Raw genomic sequence first — 17,079 nt, forward strand, 5'->3', positions numbered from 1 at the left:
TAGAGGGGAGGTTCTCAAAAATTAATGTAACCGTGCCCATTCAGTTATGATAGAATTTACAGAAATTTCTTTTATCACTGTTAAGAATGTCATTACCAACCCTTTCCGGAAGCCATTTGCCTTAGTCTCTTGGAAATGGTGATCCAAACCACCATGCACCAGTGTTGTAATTTTTTTGTATTTCTCTGAAGTTGCCTGTTGATAAGGATCTCATCGGTTCCATCTCAAATTCTTCATTTCACTTTCCTGTTCCACTAATCCCTGTACCCTAAAATTGGATGTTTGCAAGTAGTTGGCAGTTTCACTTCTCTGGAGATTTGGTAGACACAGACTTTGTGCTTGATCTGCTTGTCTTTAATAGCTAGTTTTGCAATGTAGTCTCAAACTTGCCTCAGATCCCCAACTGAAGCTCTCGCAGAGTGAGTTATAGGAGCCATTGAAACAATAGATTTTGCATTATTTCAAAATGAAGCCCAAACTGTTTCAGGTTTTATGAGTCTAGTCTGACAGCCCCCTTGAAAATGAACTAGCTATGCTGTCATTCCTTGAAAATCTTCCCAAATCATCTGACTGATCTGAATGTTAAATTCCAGGCTGACAGTTTTGGGCTTTGAGGGGAACATACTCAGTTGCAAGGGAGATGGAGCAGGCGGTATTTCTGATGCAAATTGAAAAATGAGCAATTTGCAGAGAACATACAGAAATGAAATTTTGGTAAAATTGGCTCAGTTACATATTCCTGGGCAATTGCAAAGGTGTCAGCATTGCTGTGCAGAGGATATATATTGGCAGTGAATTCCTGTATTGACTTTCAAACTATTCCTTCAGTGGAGAAACTCCTCTGCAGTGTAAAATGAAATTTATAGATCGTCACAAGTGGAAAAGATGTCAAAAGAATCAGAAGTTCCTAGCTAATGTCTATCATCCTATGTAATGTCAGAAAAAGTAACAGTGACAGGAAAGAAGGGGTAGCTGGTAATCTTGAGCTGTGAGTTTTGCCCAAGAAGTTTTAGAATAGGAAAGTCAAACCAAAAGGTGAAAGGTTTTTCCAACCGAGCCTAAAACATTTATGAGTCCATGTATCCACTACTGTTAAGCTCCTGGCTGGGTTCCCATGGATGTGATTAGCAAAGCCACTCAGGGGCTCATTTGTGACCACTGAGCAATTTGAAAAAAAATCTCTATTCTGGAAATCATTGGAGACCTAGAAAACTTGTAAACTTTACACATTAATGCCTTCTACAGCTGTTAATGTATGTCATATCAAGAATTGTTATAGTAAAGTGTGTATTTTCTCTGAAAAGTTATGAGCTTATCTTATACCCAATTTAAAACACACTTTCAAGATTCATTTATAGATTTCACTGGCCAGTTTAGCTCCACTCTTTAATTGTCCGTGGTTTTGCTTTTAGTTTGGCAGCAAGCTTTACCCATTATAAAAATCTGTACATTTAGCACAATGTTACAGTAGTTTGCTCCTCTGTCATGCAAAGACAAAACACAGTCAAACTTACCATCCTAAAATATTCTGCTAAGTCATCTGGGTTCCATGTAACCACGTCTGAACGATAGGGAACGTTTCGCAAATCCATTGTAAGTTTTCTCCTCTAGGCAGTTAGAGAGCGTTCATAGCAGTACCATCGATGAAGCAGCCATATATTCCCTGTGTGTGACCACCTCCAGTGTGTCCAGTAATTCCTTGCCTAATACCCAGCTGCTTCAGTTTCAGACCTGGTTGTTTTTCATTTAGAACTACGTTGTTAGGACATCCAGGAGAGATACTGCTTCCTCTAATACAAAATGGTTTCTTCTCAGAAAAGTTGTCAGCTAGTCAGCCTTACCACTTCCTTTGTCTGAATATAAATAAGTAAACAAGGAAGCACAGCAAAGTGTTGAAAATGTTCTGCCTGATACATATAAGTAAGCCTCTGTCGGCCCTATTTGCTTGTAATTGCATACATAAATATTTACCTATTTACATTCACAGTATAAAAATATTGGCATATTATCTGCATAGACACTGGATACTGCTTCTGTGCAAAGTCTAGCCCCTGCAAGACCCCCTCCAAAGAAGAAAACATTCACATAAGAGAAATTTCTTCAACTTACCTCACTACCTGAAGCGTCACATTATCTTTCTTTGATTTGTACTACAATTAAAGTTCTTGGAGTTGCACATAAGGAGGTATACTCTAATTAGGGATGGAATTACAGTCAGCATTCCTTCAAATAAGGAATGTCAGTGAAACTGAAAAATGGACAAGCTTAGGTGAAAAACTATTACATTGTCATTGTTTCAGTGCTCCATTTTTCAGCTACCTCTAATGAGGATTTTTGTGTCTGAAAAAAAATCCACAGAACCATAACATTACCACAGGGACGTGATAGACTGCACCTGTCATGTATAGCCAATTCAGGCATCATCCTATCTGTAGGTCCCTTTGGTGACAATACATCTAGTAATTCCAAATGTGCCTGTCTTAAAAAAAAGGCAGCATGCCCATTCTCCCTTTTCTTGATGTGGAGCTTCCTCCCAAAGTTGTGCTGGTATGAAAGCTTGGGGTCAATGTTCACATCTGCTCCATTAGACTGCACAAAAGGTGGTGTTTTGTGAGCTTCCTATATTAGTAAGAATAGATGCATAGTGCTGAAGCATTGGAAAGTTTCTCTTCTTTCTGGTGAAATGCACCACTCTTACTACTTCTAGTCACTGAAGACCTTCTGCCTTCTAATCTTGGGACTGTAATTTGCAAGTGCATTACATACGAGTGCATGTGTTTGAGATCATACCTTCAAGTCTCTATAATATTGTATATAAGAGTTTTCCTTTTGAAATTCACAGTCTGTGAAACAACTTACTTCTGGAGAAATTTTGGTAAAGGTTAGCGGCATGGTATTTAAAACTCTCTAAAACTAAATTGCTGTAACAGCTGTTCTAAACAGTGTAGCATTTATCAAATACATGATATAGCTGTGTTTTGTGGGCTCTTATTTGCAATGACCTGTATGAATCCTGAGAGGCATGTACTGACAGTATCACAGAAATATCATCACCTCTTCATTGTAAATCTAGATTTGGGGATGAAATAGGACTAAATTAGCTTGTGACAAAGAATCCCCAAAGGAGAAGTTTTTTTGATGGCACATTATCAGCAGAAGTAAAGGGGAGATTACATAGCATACATCTCAGACACCCCATCACACACCATGTCTTTCAACAGTGAAACAAGTTCCTTACAGTACAGAGACAGGAAGAAGCCTATGCAATAATTCCTAATTGTTCATTCTAGTACAGTATTTCATTACCTTCTAATGTAATTTCTGTCCCAAATCTAGCGTAGCAGCTCTAATTTCAATTGTGTTATTCCTTATTTGTACTAATATAAAACTAATTAGTCTGGTCAAAATTTATTCTGACGATGTTATAGAGGAATCATAGCAACATTTATTCTGATGCTGAGATAGGAGAAAAGCAGTCACCTTCAAAGTCAATCTCCTAGTCTAGAGAGCAACTAACAGCAATTCTAACACATTTATCTAATCATTATTGCTTGGATCTTGTCTGTGTCACTGTGAGTACATTATAGCTACATGCATATTTTATGCATTTTTGTAAAACAAGCTGCACATGTACTTGAGCTTTGTCTTTGTCTAGAACTGCTTTTGTAATGTAATAAATACATAGGATGCGGTGGCCAAGTGAAGCTTGCTGAGAAAACATCACTGTGTATTTCTACATCTGAATTTTTAGATATTCTGCCAGACTAGTGTAACAATTTTAAATTGCATTTCCAGCCTATGTATGTATTTGAACAGGTCAATGCAAAATGTTCAACTTGCAAATAACCATTCATGAGTCATGGCCCTCAATTCCAACCAGACAGCAAAGAGTTGTTTTGAAAGATGCTTTTAAATGTCTTTCTTTGTGGCCCAGAAATGCAATGTGGCAAATCCCGTATTCCTGGAAATGGAATTCCATATTCCTGAAAAAAAGACCCCACATTATCTCCTTGTGCTTTTAATTGTTCTTCCATTCCATCTTCTCATATTTTCCCACTTGTTTATTATTTCTCTTTCTCTCTTCAGAGTCACTGTTGTTACCTCCAGAATTAGCACTTTCTCCCAGGTGCTTCTGTTGCCTCCAGTGTCCTCTGCTCAGAGAGGCAATTTCAACACTGATGGTCACTGAGAAAGGAAACCAAGAGCGAGAAAGTTGAATATCCACACTTTTGCAAGCCCGCGTGCCAGAACCTCTAGCCAGATTTGGGTAGGAGTGTAAGGGAGGATGTCTAGGAAGCAACCACATCTGATTTTTCCAGAGGAAGGCAGAATGACTGCAGGGAGAGCATTAGGGTAGTTAAATGAACTGCAACCACCAGGCAGGGCTGCAGAGAGTTCCTGGGGAAGAATGTCAAGTTAGACAGGCTACACATAGAAATTCAGTTGGTAACTAAATACATATCAGAGGTGACAGTCCTGTCTGTTGGGAATGATCACATGCTTTGAATCTTAGTAGTTCAATCTTATACTGCAAGGAATGAAGACACAATAAGTAGGCAGCACAAAATACATCTGTTCTGAAATTGAGAAACATTGACGTTGCAACTGTTATCAGGTGCATACCTTTCCCCTGTGACCTTTTTTCCTCTTTTCAAAGAATTAGGTCTTTTATAGTTGATGCCTGCAGTGACACAACCTTCACATAAAAAATGTGTCTCTTCAAATAACACCTGCCAATGGTACAGTTCTTTCAGATGTAGTGATGGTCTGGTGACTGATATTTGAAAATGTGAGAGTCTAACCGTTTTAGGCAACACAGGAGGGAAATTCACTCTGCCCACATTCTTCTGCCTTCAAAGAGCATCAATATTTTCCATTTTCTCTCACCTCTTTCTGGTGGTGCTCTGTCCCACATCACCCTGTTTTAAGTGGAGTCAAAGGCTTACTTTGAACAGCTTTCAGAATGGCTTATTTTTCTAGAATAACTCAGTTTACATGTCAGTTTTCCTAGAGCCACACAAAAAAGTTCAAACCTCGTAAGAATTTAGTCTTCATATTCATCTCAGACCCAAAGCAAAGTGGATCTTTATGTCATGTTTTTCTTCTGTCCTGCCCAATTTTGTTTTTAAAAGACTTGGGTTCTTCCTTCCTTTTATCCTGGGAATATTTACCATTCCCAGCCTATATTTCCTATTTTAACATTGCATGCCTTATTCCCAAGCTGTATACCTGTCTATATCCATTATTTTCTTAATTCTTGTAGTCAAGTATTAAATCTTGATTTTGCAGTGTCTGTGCAGTAATACAAGATCCAAACCTGAGTCCTTGCCAACTTAAAAAAGCTGAGGTGCAGGAATGGAACTACGAGTCTTCCATACCATGTGGTGGCTGGGTCACAGGCCACCCCAAACACGGGCTGGGGACTGCTATCTGCCAGAACAGGGGTGGGCACTGAATTGCTGACACTTTACAAATTTGATACTTGGGTTATATGCATGACACTTCAATAGGACTAGCAGTCAGGGTAGATGCTAACTAACCGACCTGCATCTGAAATACATGGTTTGAATAAAACTGTGTCTGAGATACTAGCTTCAAATCCAATTTCACAAAAAAAAATTTCTGTGTATTCTTTCTGAACTCAACCCTCAGCAATGATATTCCTGGATGGGAAAAAAAAATATGCATGCTTGAGGAAGCATATTTTGCATTGCTAGTGAATTGTGTTACTTTGAGTAGTAGAAATACAAAGTTTTGGCAGTTCGAAATGCCTGAAATCCTAGAACACAGCCACTAGAGTGCAGCTGAACTCTATTCAGAAAACAGAGAGAATCAAATATCTATTAAGGTGCTGTAAAAAAAGAGGCAAGTAGTAAGAGATATTTGAGAAAGAGTACTGTTTTTCCAGGTACATATTTTTTTCCACTCTGTTGGGCTCATAAGTGGCATAACATGTCTAGAGATGCTGCAAACAAAAGCAGAGGAGAACACCTAGCAGACCTTAGGAAAGATGCCTACTGAGGAAAGACTGAAAAAAATGCTTTGCTTGGTCTGGGAAAGGGAAGTTGGAGATGACGGAAGGAAAAAGGAGACAAACTTAGTGACTTTGGGTGATAGCAATCAGTTGTTCTCATGACCTGTGAAAGGCTCTGCTAGCAAGAAAAGCAGCTGCAAGCTTAGAGAACGGGTATTGCAGATTGAAGAACTCCTGCCCAGTGTTTAGACTGTTCAGTGCAATTCAACAGTTCAATTCATAAAGTGCCAGACAATGCCAGCTGTACTGGGACTCAGACAGAAAATAAGGTGGGCCAAAAGAACAACTGGAAAGGGTGTTCAGTTTTGGATATGATACTGCATTTTAGTACGGTGTCTTCCAGGTACAGAGCTCTACCAGCAAACACGCAGGTGTTGTAATTGAATAGGCAAATTTGACAGAGACATTGGAGTTAAGGTGAAGATGGAGAAAGTTAGAAATGCAGCATTTAGTCTGGGGTAACTGCTCAGACCCTTTCCACCCGTGCTGTCCAAAAGCACAGGCTTCCTCCCGCCAGCTCCAGGCCGAGGCCTGGGCCTCCCCCCAGGGCCCGCTGCCCCCGCACAGCCCCTCCTGCTCTCACAGCTCCCGCTCTGGCTCCCGCCCCATCCTGGCACTCCTGCCTACGAGGAGAGCGGAGCGGGCGCAAAGTAGTTTTATGAGCGCTGTAGTAAAAAGGAGTGAACAGAAAAGTCCCTGATCAAAGTGCTAAAAGCTGGGAAAGGGAGAAAAAAGGACAAAAGCGAATCCAACTAGGGACTTTTCTGTGTCTTGGGTCCTATATGCCCTGGTTTCCCGCTGAAGAGCTGAAACGGGGTGGAAGGTGCTGTGACGGTGTGCCGATGGCGGTACCCAGCAGTGGCCGTCGGTGGTGAGGCAAATGAAAATTGCCCACCTCTGCAGCTCCTCGGAGGATGGAAAGAAAGTCTGGGTTCAGGACTGTTGCTAAAGTGTGCCCTAAAGAATTATAGTTCTGCCTACTATTGGATTTACCAGAATGCTTATTTTTTGTTGTGGTTTCTCCTTTCCCTGAAAGAAAACTGTTGTTTTGAATCCTTTTGAGTCAGTGTTTGTGAGTGGGCTAATGCAGCCTCTTGCACAGTGCCAAAGGAAGCTGCTGGGGAGTATTTAAGGTTATTTATCTTCTTTACTATGACACGGCACCTGCTGATGGTTATATATGGCACTGTAATTACACAGTGTATCCGAACTTGCATACAGCCTGTTAACTGGATGCTGACTGTTTTGTGGCCCCTGTTCAGGCTGATCCCCCTCATGCCGTGAGGAGCTGCGGCCCCCGGGCTGCCATGCAGGCCCAGGAGCCCACTTCAGCGCTCACAATATCCCCAATAGTGCTTTCGAAGGTAAAAGTGATCTTAAGCTGCGAGGAGGAGAAGCTTTCACTGCAGTTGGGTGAAATACATGTAAGACATAGTTGCTTTTGACTTTTTTGGGTTGAGAGTATGGCTTTGAAAGGAGCTGCCAGGAGTGCAAAAGCCAGGCGAGGGCTGGCCCGCCCAGCTCGCTGCGGTGCTGGGAACCAGCGGCCGAGGGAGCCGCTCTCCCAAGATGGCACCAAAGCCCCGGGAATGCCCGGGCAGGGCTTCTGTACCCAGCTTTCCGTTTGCTTTGCCTTTCTTTTTTTTTTTTTTCTTTTTTTTTTTCCTTTTTTTTTGGTACATATTTATTTTAAAATAAATAAATAAATAAATAAAAACTGTTCTCTTTCAGCAAAGATGACTGAACAGTGACCAAAAAATGTGATTTTCATCAAAGTTTTTTAAGCAGAAGTATTTCAATTTTATCCAACTGTTCTGACAGCTAAATATACGTTAATTATTTCAACCCAGCCCATTTTATTATTTTTATCAAATGAACTATTGACACCAATAAACAGCTTATTGGCTCTGACATTCAGATTGCAAATAAAAACCTCTTGTTATTTAGACAAGCAGCTGTTTTCTTAACCTAATCAAAGCTAATTCTATAGAACTTTCAGAGTTTAAACTGCTTTCAGTTCAGATCTCTACTGGGAAACAAAATCAAATTTAGGCATTGGACTCATCACAAGGAAGGCTTGGCAACTTGATAAAGAAGACAATTGCTGTTAAATTCAACATCAAAATCTGGAGTGATTGTTGCAACTGCAGAGCATCATGTCCATACACAAACTCAGAACTGGATTCTGATCCTAGTATATTCAAAATTCTCTAAATATTTAAACAGCTTACTGAACAGTAAGAAAACCACTAGTGATTTGGCAATGCTGAGAAAAAGGAAAAAGCTTCAACAGCTTATACATTGATATGTGTTCATTTCAGACCTTCATGGGAAATGTTTTTGTCAACCCTGAGAGTGTTTGAGAGTGAATTTCATGCCAGATCAGCAAATATGTTACATGTGATTAAAATTATGATATTACAGCTTCATAGTTACACTTGTAACCCAGTGGTGCTATTGGCACTTTCCTTTATTCCTGCAGTGTTCCTAGCAGACGGAGCAAGAAGCTGGAACTCAGAAGAAATGCTTAACATTCTCATCTTTGCAGCACAGATTTTTTTCTGGCAGGCAGAGAAGATACCATCCCATAAATGCCAGAACATTTCCTCCTCTACAGATTTCCTGAGGGCTTCTGAACCAGTAGTTTAGATGCATCTAGACCAGCATGGTCTGGAGGCACAGATGTCTAGAGAAAATAAGAGCTGCTGCTAACCAACAGTCTCGGGTATAGTTTTGTTTTTAGTGTTAGTTTTGTTTTCAATATTTATATTCCTCTCTATGACTGTCTCAGAGTTTCCAAGGAGCTGAATTCTTGAACACTCCATGCTTCTAAAATTTTCAGTCTCATCTTATGTTCAAAATAAATTATGTTCATATTACATTTTTTTTTCCTCATAAACTAGCATTTTGCATATATTTTAATCTGTACATGTGTATAGTGCTATGAGTGGACTTAGAAACCATTATTTTTAATCTTCTGGCTCATTATGAAGGAGGGCCAGCACAGATCAAAAGTAATTATCCAGTTGGGACAGTCCTAATCAGTCAGGTCTCTCATCCAAGATGTAGATAAAAGTAACAGCAGTGCCAGAGTAGTGCCAGTCACCTTGCTGTTTGTTGACGAGTGATAACAATATGATCTGCCACAAGAGACAGGGGTGTCCGTTGCCCAGAGCAGCACAGGGATGCAATTTGGGCTTCCTTCATTGGCTGCAGTGGTGTAAATCTCAAAACCTTGGAAGGAAGACCCATAACTGCTGAGTTTTCACACGCAATTAAAGACAGAATTAGCTGCTGCTGCAACTCCAAGACATGGTCCTTTCCCAGCTGCTGGTTTCTGTATTTGTGCTGCTCCTGCTTGTGCCAGCATAAGCATTGTTGTGACCACAGGAGGAAACAAGATCAGGAATTTGGCTGTGTTAGCTAATCTAACAAAAAATAATGATGAAATGGTTGGTTTCAGATTGTGGCTCTTCCCTGGTATGGCTTTGCTGTATGACTATGTGAGTGGTTACGCCTGCACAGAGTAGGAGGTCTAGCATAGCAAGGAAAATTTTTGGCACTGGGTCTGTGGGAAAGTCTGGGCTGTTTCTTTTGGCAGCAATGCCAGTTCAGACTGTACATTAAATTATAACATAGGCAAAGTGGGTCATCCAGAAAAAAAATGGGAACCCTTTTTATTTTTACTGTGTAGTTAATCTTATGTCACCAGCTTGTTCTGGCTGATGGGGCATGCACTACTTCTTGTTTAGGATTTAAACTTAAAGAATTCAAATCCTTTTTTCCAGAGAAAGTTGAGCATTCTTTTATGTGCTTCTTACTACTTGACTGTTATCCTCTGTATAGTTTAATATGATGCAGAATTTAGACATTAGTTTCAGGTAGTTTCATTATAAGTGACATAAATAACAAGCTGTGACACTGAAAGAAGGCTGAAGGCAGACACTGAAGTGTCTGAACTGTCTGCTACTTAGCACAGTAAGTGTTGAAAGTTTCCTACAACTGTCTATTTTTAACTATTCTGCAAAACTCCCACTTGTTTCTCATCCCATAACACTTTTACTCTTAAGTTATATAAAGAAGATTCTTCATTAAGCTCCTGGATGTTTGTGTGAACTGGGTATATGATACCAAGTCTGTGAAAAAATAGAACCACTCTTTATTATACTTATTTGTCTTTTACATGTTGGTTTTGGTTTTGTTTTTTTTTTTTTTTTTTTTGCTATAGAAAGGCACAATTTGTCACTGGTCTTACATTTTGTGAACAGATTTTCTTTCTTAGTGTCCATATACTATCCTTCTGGGCACTTCTGCTCACCACATTGGACTGTGATGATTACAAAAGCCTCACATTCAGATGTTATTTCTGGCCTATGTGCTCTGGCTTGCAGGAGTTCAGACTTGAGAAGCTGGTTTGCCTTCAACATCAGCAGCTCTTCATCCAAAGACCTTCTCTCTGGTTAGGTCATATAGATTTGACTGTCTTCTACTCTCACCCCATGCCACTGCATTTGGACTAGCACAGAAGTTAAAGAGAAGGCAAGCAAATCCCCATATTTTAAAAGATGCTTGCAGTCTTCTGTTTAGGGAGCTAATGATCTCAAACATTATTTATAAGCTAATAGATTTTTCCAAGCCATTATGTCACTCACAAATTATTCTTGCTCATGTCTGGATGCAGAATTAATGAGTGTATATCAGGAGACTGCAAGTACCTGCTCTGCCAGCAGAAGTCTCTCTCGTATGTCAATATGAAAGACTTAGCTCTACTTTTAACCTAGATCTCATTTAGAGAAATTCTGTCCCTATCTCAAGAACATTTGTCACATGCTGTGTATCAGGGTCCTGAGGGCACTAATAGGCCCTAATGGCCCTGACTAGCTTCAGCTGGGGCCTCCACCCACCCCCTGCCCATGGTCTGGGGCTGTATTTAAGATCAGCTCAGGGGCCTGCTAAGTGATTTATCACTGAGGATTCCAATAGGTCATGAGAGGTCTCCTCAGATAAACTAATATTTGTTTTCTAGTAAAACTTAGGCTTTCAAGCAAAAGTTTCTGCTTTCCATTCTTCATTGTATCAATTAGAGGTTTGACATAGTCTGGATTGCTCTAATTATAGTCAGCACTCTTATTTAGCTTGCCATGTTACTTTAGGATGGTCTTGAAAATTAATGACTTCCTAATGTTGGTAGTTTCTGGAGGGTGAAGTTGAGGATATGTTCTCTGATGCTGTTCGGAAGTGTGGGGGGGGGAACTGTTGGATGCTTTCTCTTTTTCCCAGCGTTTGCTCTGACTTAACAATCTTGGGGAGTTTAACTAATTCTCCTGTAGATAAGAGGCAATGTAAGTAAGGAATTGTAAAAATCTGGTTCTTTGCTGTGTAATATGTATAAACAGCATACAGGACCAAGATGACAGAGATTAATTCCTGATGGGGAGTGGGACTCCATAGCCCCTGTGTCACAACTGTGCAGGTATAACAGCTGTTTCTAATTGTAGTTTTCACTTGTCTGGGTGGTGGAGCCATGAGAAGAAAGGCTGCACTTCCCTACTGTAGACACGCTTACTGTTACACCTGCAAGACCACTCTTACTGAATCTCTTATGTATTGTCCAGGCTGATTAATCCAGACTGCTTGACTGTCTGTGTGAGTCCTGTTAAACTGTGTAAATTTGTATGTCTGTACCTCAGCTATGGAAAGTGTTTTTTATAGTCCCTTGATTAACAGGTGAACCTCTAAGGAACTCTGAGTTTTTCATGCTGCTGTAGTTGCTGCTGCTGTTCTTAAGGCCAGTCCCAGTGAAACTGGATGTGGTCAAGATACTTACTATGGCCTGGTAGAACCAGTTACTCATTTACCTAGGCAGGCTTATTGTTGCTTACTAATTTGAGTGTTTATAGGTCAGAAGCTAGTTAAATGATTCTTTCAAAATGAGACACTGATATCTGTAGTGAAGAGGGTAAATTTAAAACCCTTCCTAAAACTTGTGAATAGAACTTCTTAGCGCAGGGTGAGACACCTCTTTTATTCATCTCCCCCAAAGCAAAGGTCCTGTGAGTATAATTTGGAGCAGATTTGGGGCCACTTCTTCCCTCTCTGGGCAATATACAGAAACTATCTAGCTTTTCATCTTTGTGTACTTCTGCAGTAGCAGACTTAGCTTTGTGCTTTAATGCGTTCTGCAGTATGGATGCAGGCCTCCAGAGGTTATTGGGTGAATTGATGTTTTTTTTATCTTAATCCAACCAAGACAGAATCATTATTCATCAGTTCTGTAAAGAGATTAATATTGCGTTAAGGCTTCTGGAAATGGATTTGTATACAAATCTTGAATTTACTTGGCCTTTCCTCAGTTACCATTTCTAAAGTATAATTGCTACTATTTACATTGAGATAAATATCTGGAAATAGGAGCAGAGAGGGGCACATATCCCACGTAAACAACTTGCTAAGGTAAGTGCTTGTGTTGCTCAGTCAAATAAACAGCTGCCAGTTGCAGACTGCTTTTGGATAATGTTGAGAATCTAATGGACAGCGTAGTTCCAGAACGTGCTTTGGCTGCCTGCACTAGTGGGTGGGCAGGGTAATAAGAGAAGCCACTTGTGCAAATGGAGCTCAGGTTTCCACTTGTGCTCAACACCAGTCAGAGATACATTAATACAACCTCTGTCCTACTGCACATGTAATCACATTTACTTTGCAAGAGAGCATTAATGATACTTTGCAAGAGAGTATTAATGACATATTAATAAAAATTAGTTCTTTATAGGTATTCATAGCTTCAGGCTCCAGTTTCTTAAATCTCAACATTTATTGAGACAATTTTTGGTAGAAGTCCATTTTAAAGAAAAAAAAAAAAAGTGATAATGTGCTTCTGTGGGTGTGAACCAAATCAAGCTCTATTACCCTGGGCTGGTTGTCAGAGCTCAGGTTAATGTCATTTAGGTGTCTGTGGGGGAGGAACTTGTGTGTGTGTCAGAAGCAAGATGGAGGTATTGATGGGGCAAACAGGTAGGTGCTGATAGGTCTTAAGGTGATGAGGTCAGCAAGGACACCCTGTCTGTTCACTCAGGGTTTGTAGGGTTACTGAGGAAAAACTTCCCAGGAGCAGTTCTCATGCAAGGAAGCAAAACTGGATCATGAGGGGTAGAACTGGAGGTGGTAAACTCAGGGCCAGATCTGTTATGGAGGTATATGGCCAATGATATGCTGATGTTTACTGGTTTTGAAGACACTTGGTGATTCTTCTATGAGAAGAGGGACAAGCCCCAGCCCCCAACCTGTGCAGGAGAGGGACATAACAGGCTCAGTTTGTCTCCCCATAGACTCTACTGTGGGATGAGATGTTCCAGCCTAAAGCCATGTGGAAAGCCAAAAGCTGTGTGATGTTCAGAAAAATGCAATTTGCTGGAAATGTGCCTTAATGACATAAGAAGTACTTTCTTCAGAAAACATGAGAAACTCTATACCCTATCTTCTTAGGGGTAATATAAAATTACTGAACAGTGTACAGACTCACTGTTTGCAGGGATAGGAAAATAGAGCACTTCTGAGGCAAATGTTTACAGAATCACGAGCAGTAAGAAAGATGAGAGCACTAACTGCAGTCATTGAGGCTTTTAATCAGTTCAAATCTTCAGCTAGACATGATCTTTTTCAGTTCTCTTGAAATGCTTCATTTTTGCTTTAATGATAGAAGTTGGTCTGAGTCGTTTGCTTATGGGTCACTGGCAGGTGACAGAGGACCTGCTCCAGAGCCAGTGGATGGCATGGAAGGCCCAGGCTGGGGCTTGCTATGCACTTTGGCTAGAGCCAGCATATACTTGCTTCACTATTAATAAAGGTACTGTGTAGACTTTAAAAATACTTTGGTTCCAGCACTTAGTATTGCACTCTGAATTGCCTCTGCCAAGTTAATAGGGTAAAGGACTGTAATAAGAAATTGTTGGGAGAAGCAGGATAGAAAAAGCACTGAGATGGAGGCTGAGCATGATCCACTTTACATGGGGCTTTGAGTATTTATAGTTTGAAAAGGTTGGTGAAGGGAAGAAAAATCACTTGAGAAATCTCAAATGGTAAGAATGAGTCCCAGGTGGGAAATGTATAAAGAGGAGGCTGGGTGTGAAGGGGAAAATGTTGATTATAGAATTGTAGGTATTCATTTTACTGCTGCGTTTGCTGGAAGGGTAAAAAATAATTTTGCTGTATTTTAAATGAGCACAGGCTTTGGATGACTGCATTGCTTGCAATGAGATGATACTTGCTCTTTTTCTGAAGGGGAAGCCTAATAGGCAGCTGTTAATTTGTAATGTAACCTACGGGAGCAGTTCTACTATGGCTACATTGCATTTTAAGGTAAACATTTTTATTTATGAAAAAGTAGTAAGCAAGCTAAAACTGTGGGTAGGGCTGGGAAAGAATTCAAATCATGTTTTAAGCATAGTGCCTTCTGAGTCAGAGTTAGTTATACTCATGTTTTGAGCCACAGTATTTCCATTTCCCAGTGTTTATTATACCAGAATTATTCATGAATTTAAATCAGGTCTGAACACTGATCTTTGACAGAAGGAGGCTAGCTTTCCTCTCCCAACCAGGTGTATCACCATTTTCCAGCGCAAACTGTTGGGAATAAGGTATGTATAGCATAGCATTTATTAATTTAATTATTTCTGAAGATGTTTTTTTTTCCAAAAAGTACTAAGGCATATTCTGAGTCTTGTAACAGAGAAAGCTAATTTACTGAATAAGCTACTAGTCAGAAATCAGGTGATGGGGAATCTTGCATGCGGAATGTAAGTGTCTGCGTAACTGATGTTTTTCATTACACTTATTTACACCTGCAAGCTCTGCATTTAAAGAGGACGCACATCTAAAGTGTACCAGGAAAGAAAATACTATTTCCACCTCGACCACAATGATACTTTCAATATCTCCTTTACAGCTTTCTCTTACAGAGATGGGCCTTATTGTAGCAGCTACTTCCTGAAGGCACAGTTCTCACCCCAGATAACTTATGGAAAGATCCTTCAGGACTTACAGAAACTTCTTGGGATCCGAAGATCAACAAAGCCCTCTACCTAATATTTCAGTATTTCAGCCTGCTTAGACATGTTACATTCTACTGAAGTACCTTGCATGTATATGAATTACTGCTGTTCTTGTACTGGCTGGGCTGTCACAAATTTGCATTCCTCACAGCTGCCTAGTTCAAAGTGCTGTGAGACAAAGCATACAGTGCTATATCCTTTTATAGGCCTTATAATACATATGATCAGGTAAATTGAGAAGAAAAAGAAGGCTAATTTGCACTTTACAAATGAGGGATTAAAAACTTCTCCAGAACAATATAATTTTATAGGAACGACTGTCATCATAGACAGTATCTTCCTGTTTGGGATCAAGATCTGTTCCTTTCCCTTTAGCTAAGGCAAACATGCAGGCGTGGATGAGCTGGAAGGTGCCTGGGTGTTAGAGGGATGAGTACGGCATAAGAAACTATAGCATAGAATATCACCAAGGTCACACAGATAGCTTATAGCAGAGCAGCAGCTTTAATCTGTGTAGTCTGAGTTCCAGTCCAGTGCACTGTCTTCCAAAATTAGTCATCACTTGGCATAAGTCTGAACAGTTTTGCAAATTTGCAATTTTGTGGTACAGAGGTGTTCTTTAGTTACTAAATTAGGTATTTCCTGCACTGGGGTAGCATCCAACACATGCTTAGGCAGAAAGCCATTTTGTTATTACTTCTCCTCAGTAAGAAAGGATCTCTTGTGTGGGCAAGGTTTTGCTGTGCATCCATTTACCACTACAGCACCTGGCAATAGACTAATGAGAGCACAGCTAACAGTGTGGCTGTTCCGAGTTGTGGAAAGACACTGGTATGCCCAGAGCAGCTAGTAGAGAGGGAGAGTGCAGAGATGACTTAAGAGTCAGCTTTGTGTAGCCATGGTTGTCTTTGACTTGAGGGAGAACCATTCTCTTCCCCTCCCCGTTCAAGTCCTATTCTTCTGGTTTTACCCTTTGTTACAATCTGTGAATGAGAGTTTGCTTTGGACGTGAATTCAATGTCAAGTCAGAGGACTTGGAACCAACAGCCTTTTTTAGTCTGACTGCAGTAAGACAGGCCCACTTCAGAAGTATTTTGAACCTGTTTATAGGTAGCTTCTGATGAGCTGTGTTTAAACAGATTTGCAAGTGACACGATTCATCTAAATTTAACTTTACCCTTCAAAAAATAACAATTCTGAAAAGGAAAATATGGTAAGAAATGTAATTAGATTTCCCACTGTTGAAAGCTTATAAACAGCAGCGTAATGCAGTAAGCCTGATAATAACGACGGAATGCAGTGTTAGCAAGGCCTTGACATTAAAGGGAAAAAACAGATGATTCTATGGGACCGTAGTGTTGCGAACAAATGATCTGTATTCAAAAGGAAGTATAGAGCAAACATTAAACTTTAATGGAATAATCTCAAGGGGAAGGTTATTTTCATGCAGCTGAACATTTTTCTTATTAGCATAACACATGGTCACTTTTGCAACAAGCATAATATTGTTCATCATCCACTTGTTCTGTGTAAAGGTTAAGTCCCCTTGGAAGTACAGTCAAATAAGCTAGTTTACTATCCACTTTGGAATGCAATTCTGCCTGTGATCAGGGCGTATTTGAATTTGAGGCACTACTTCAATGCCAGTGGAAACTACACTGGTTTGGGTTTTGGTTTGGTTTTGTTTTTGTTTTTTTTTTTTTCCCTAATATTTGAAAGAAAGGGCAGTGCTAATGCTTTGTATTAGCCACCTTTGGAGATCAGACTTCCTTAAGAAATATCTGTATGTACTCATTTTAATGTGTCCTTTGTGAGATAAATGGGATTCTTGCTCTACATGGAAAGTGTAGAGAGTGATTTAGTCCCAAAATTTCAAATCTGGGCACATGAAGTGAGGACTTCTTGAGTTCTAAAAAGATCAGTGGTGGTAGGCACTGGCTTATTAAAGATGTCTGGAAGTTGAGGCTCTGTTTTGAATATTTTTGAGCCCCAGTGATT

The 17,079-nt window shown here is 40.1% G+C and overlaps 1 protein-coding gene across 1 annotated transcript in view; it reads right to left on the minus strand.

Annotated features, from left to right (window-relative positions):
* The window catches only part of LCP2 (lymphocyte cytosolic protein 2), a 33,815-nt gene extending 32,017 nt beyond the window's left edge, over positions 1 to 1,798 (minus strand). The window contains exon 1 of the mRNA XM_032992693.2: positions 1,515 to 1,798. Coding sequence (XP_032848584.1) covers positions 1,515 to 1,592 — 78 coding nt within the window. The 5' untranslated portion in view covers positions 1,593 to 1,798. The remainder of the gene's footprint in view (positions 1 to 1,514) is intronic.
* Positions 1,799 to 17,079: the final 15,281 nt, after the last annotated feature.

This window comes from Tyto alba, unplaced genomic scaffold (genome assembly GCF_018691265.1).
Source record: "Tyto alba isolate M040663 unplaced genomic scaffold, T.alba_DEE_v4.0 Super-Scaffold_17, whole genome shotgun sequence".
Taxonomy (NCBI): Eukaryota; Metazoa; Chordata; class Aves; order Strigiformes; family Tytonidae; genus Tyto; species Tyto alba.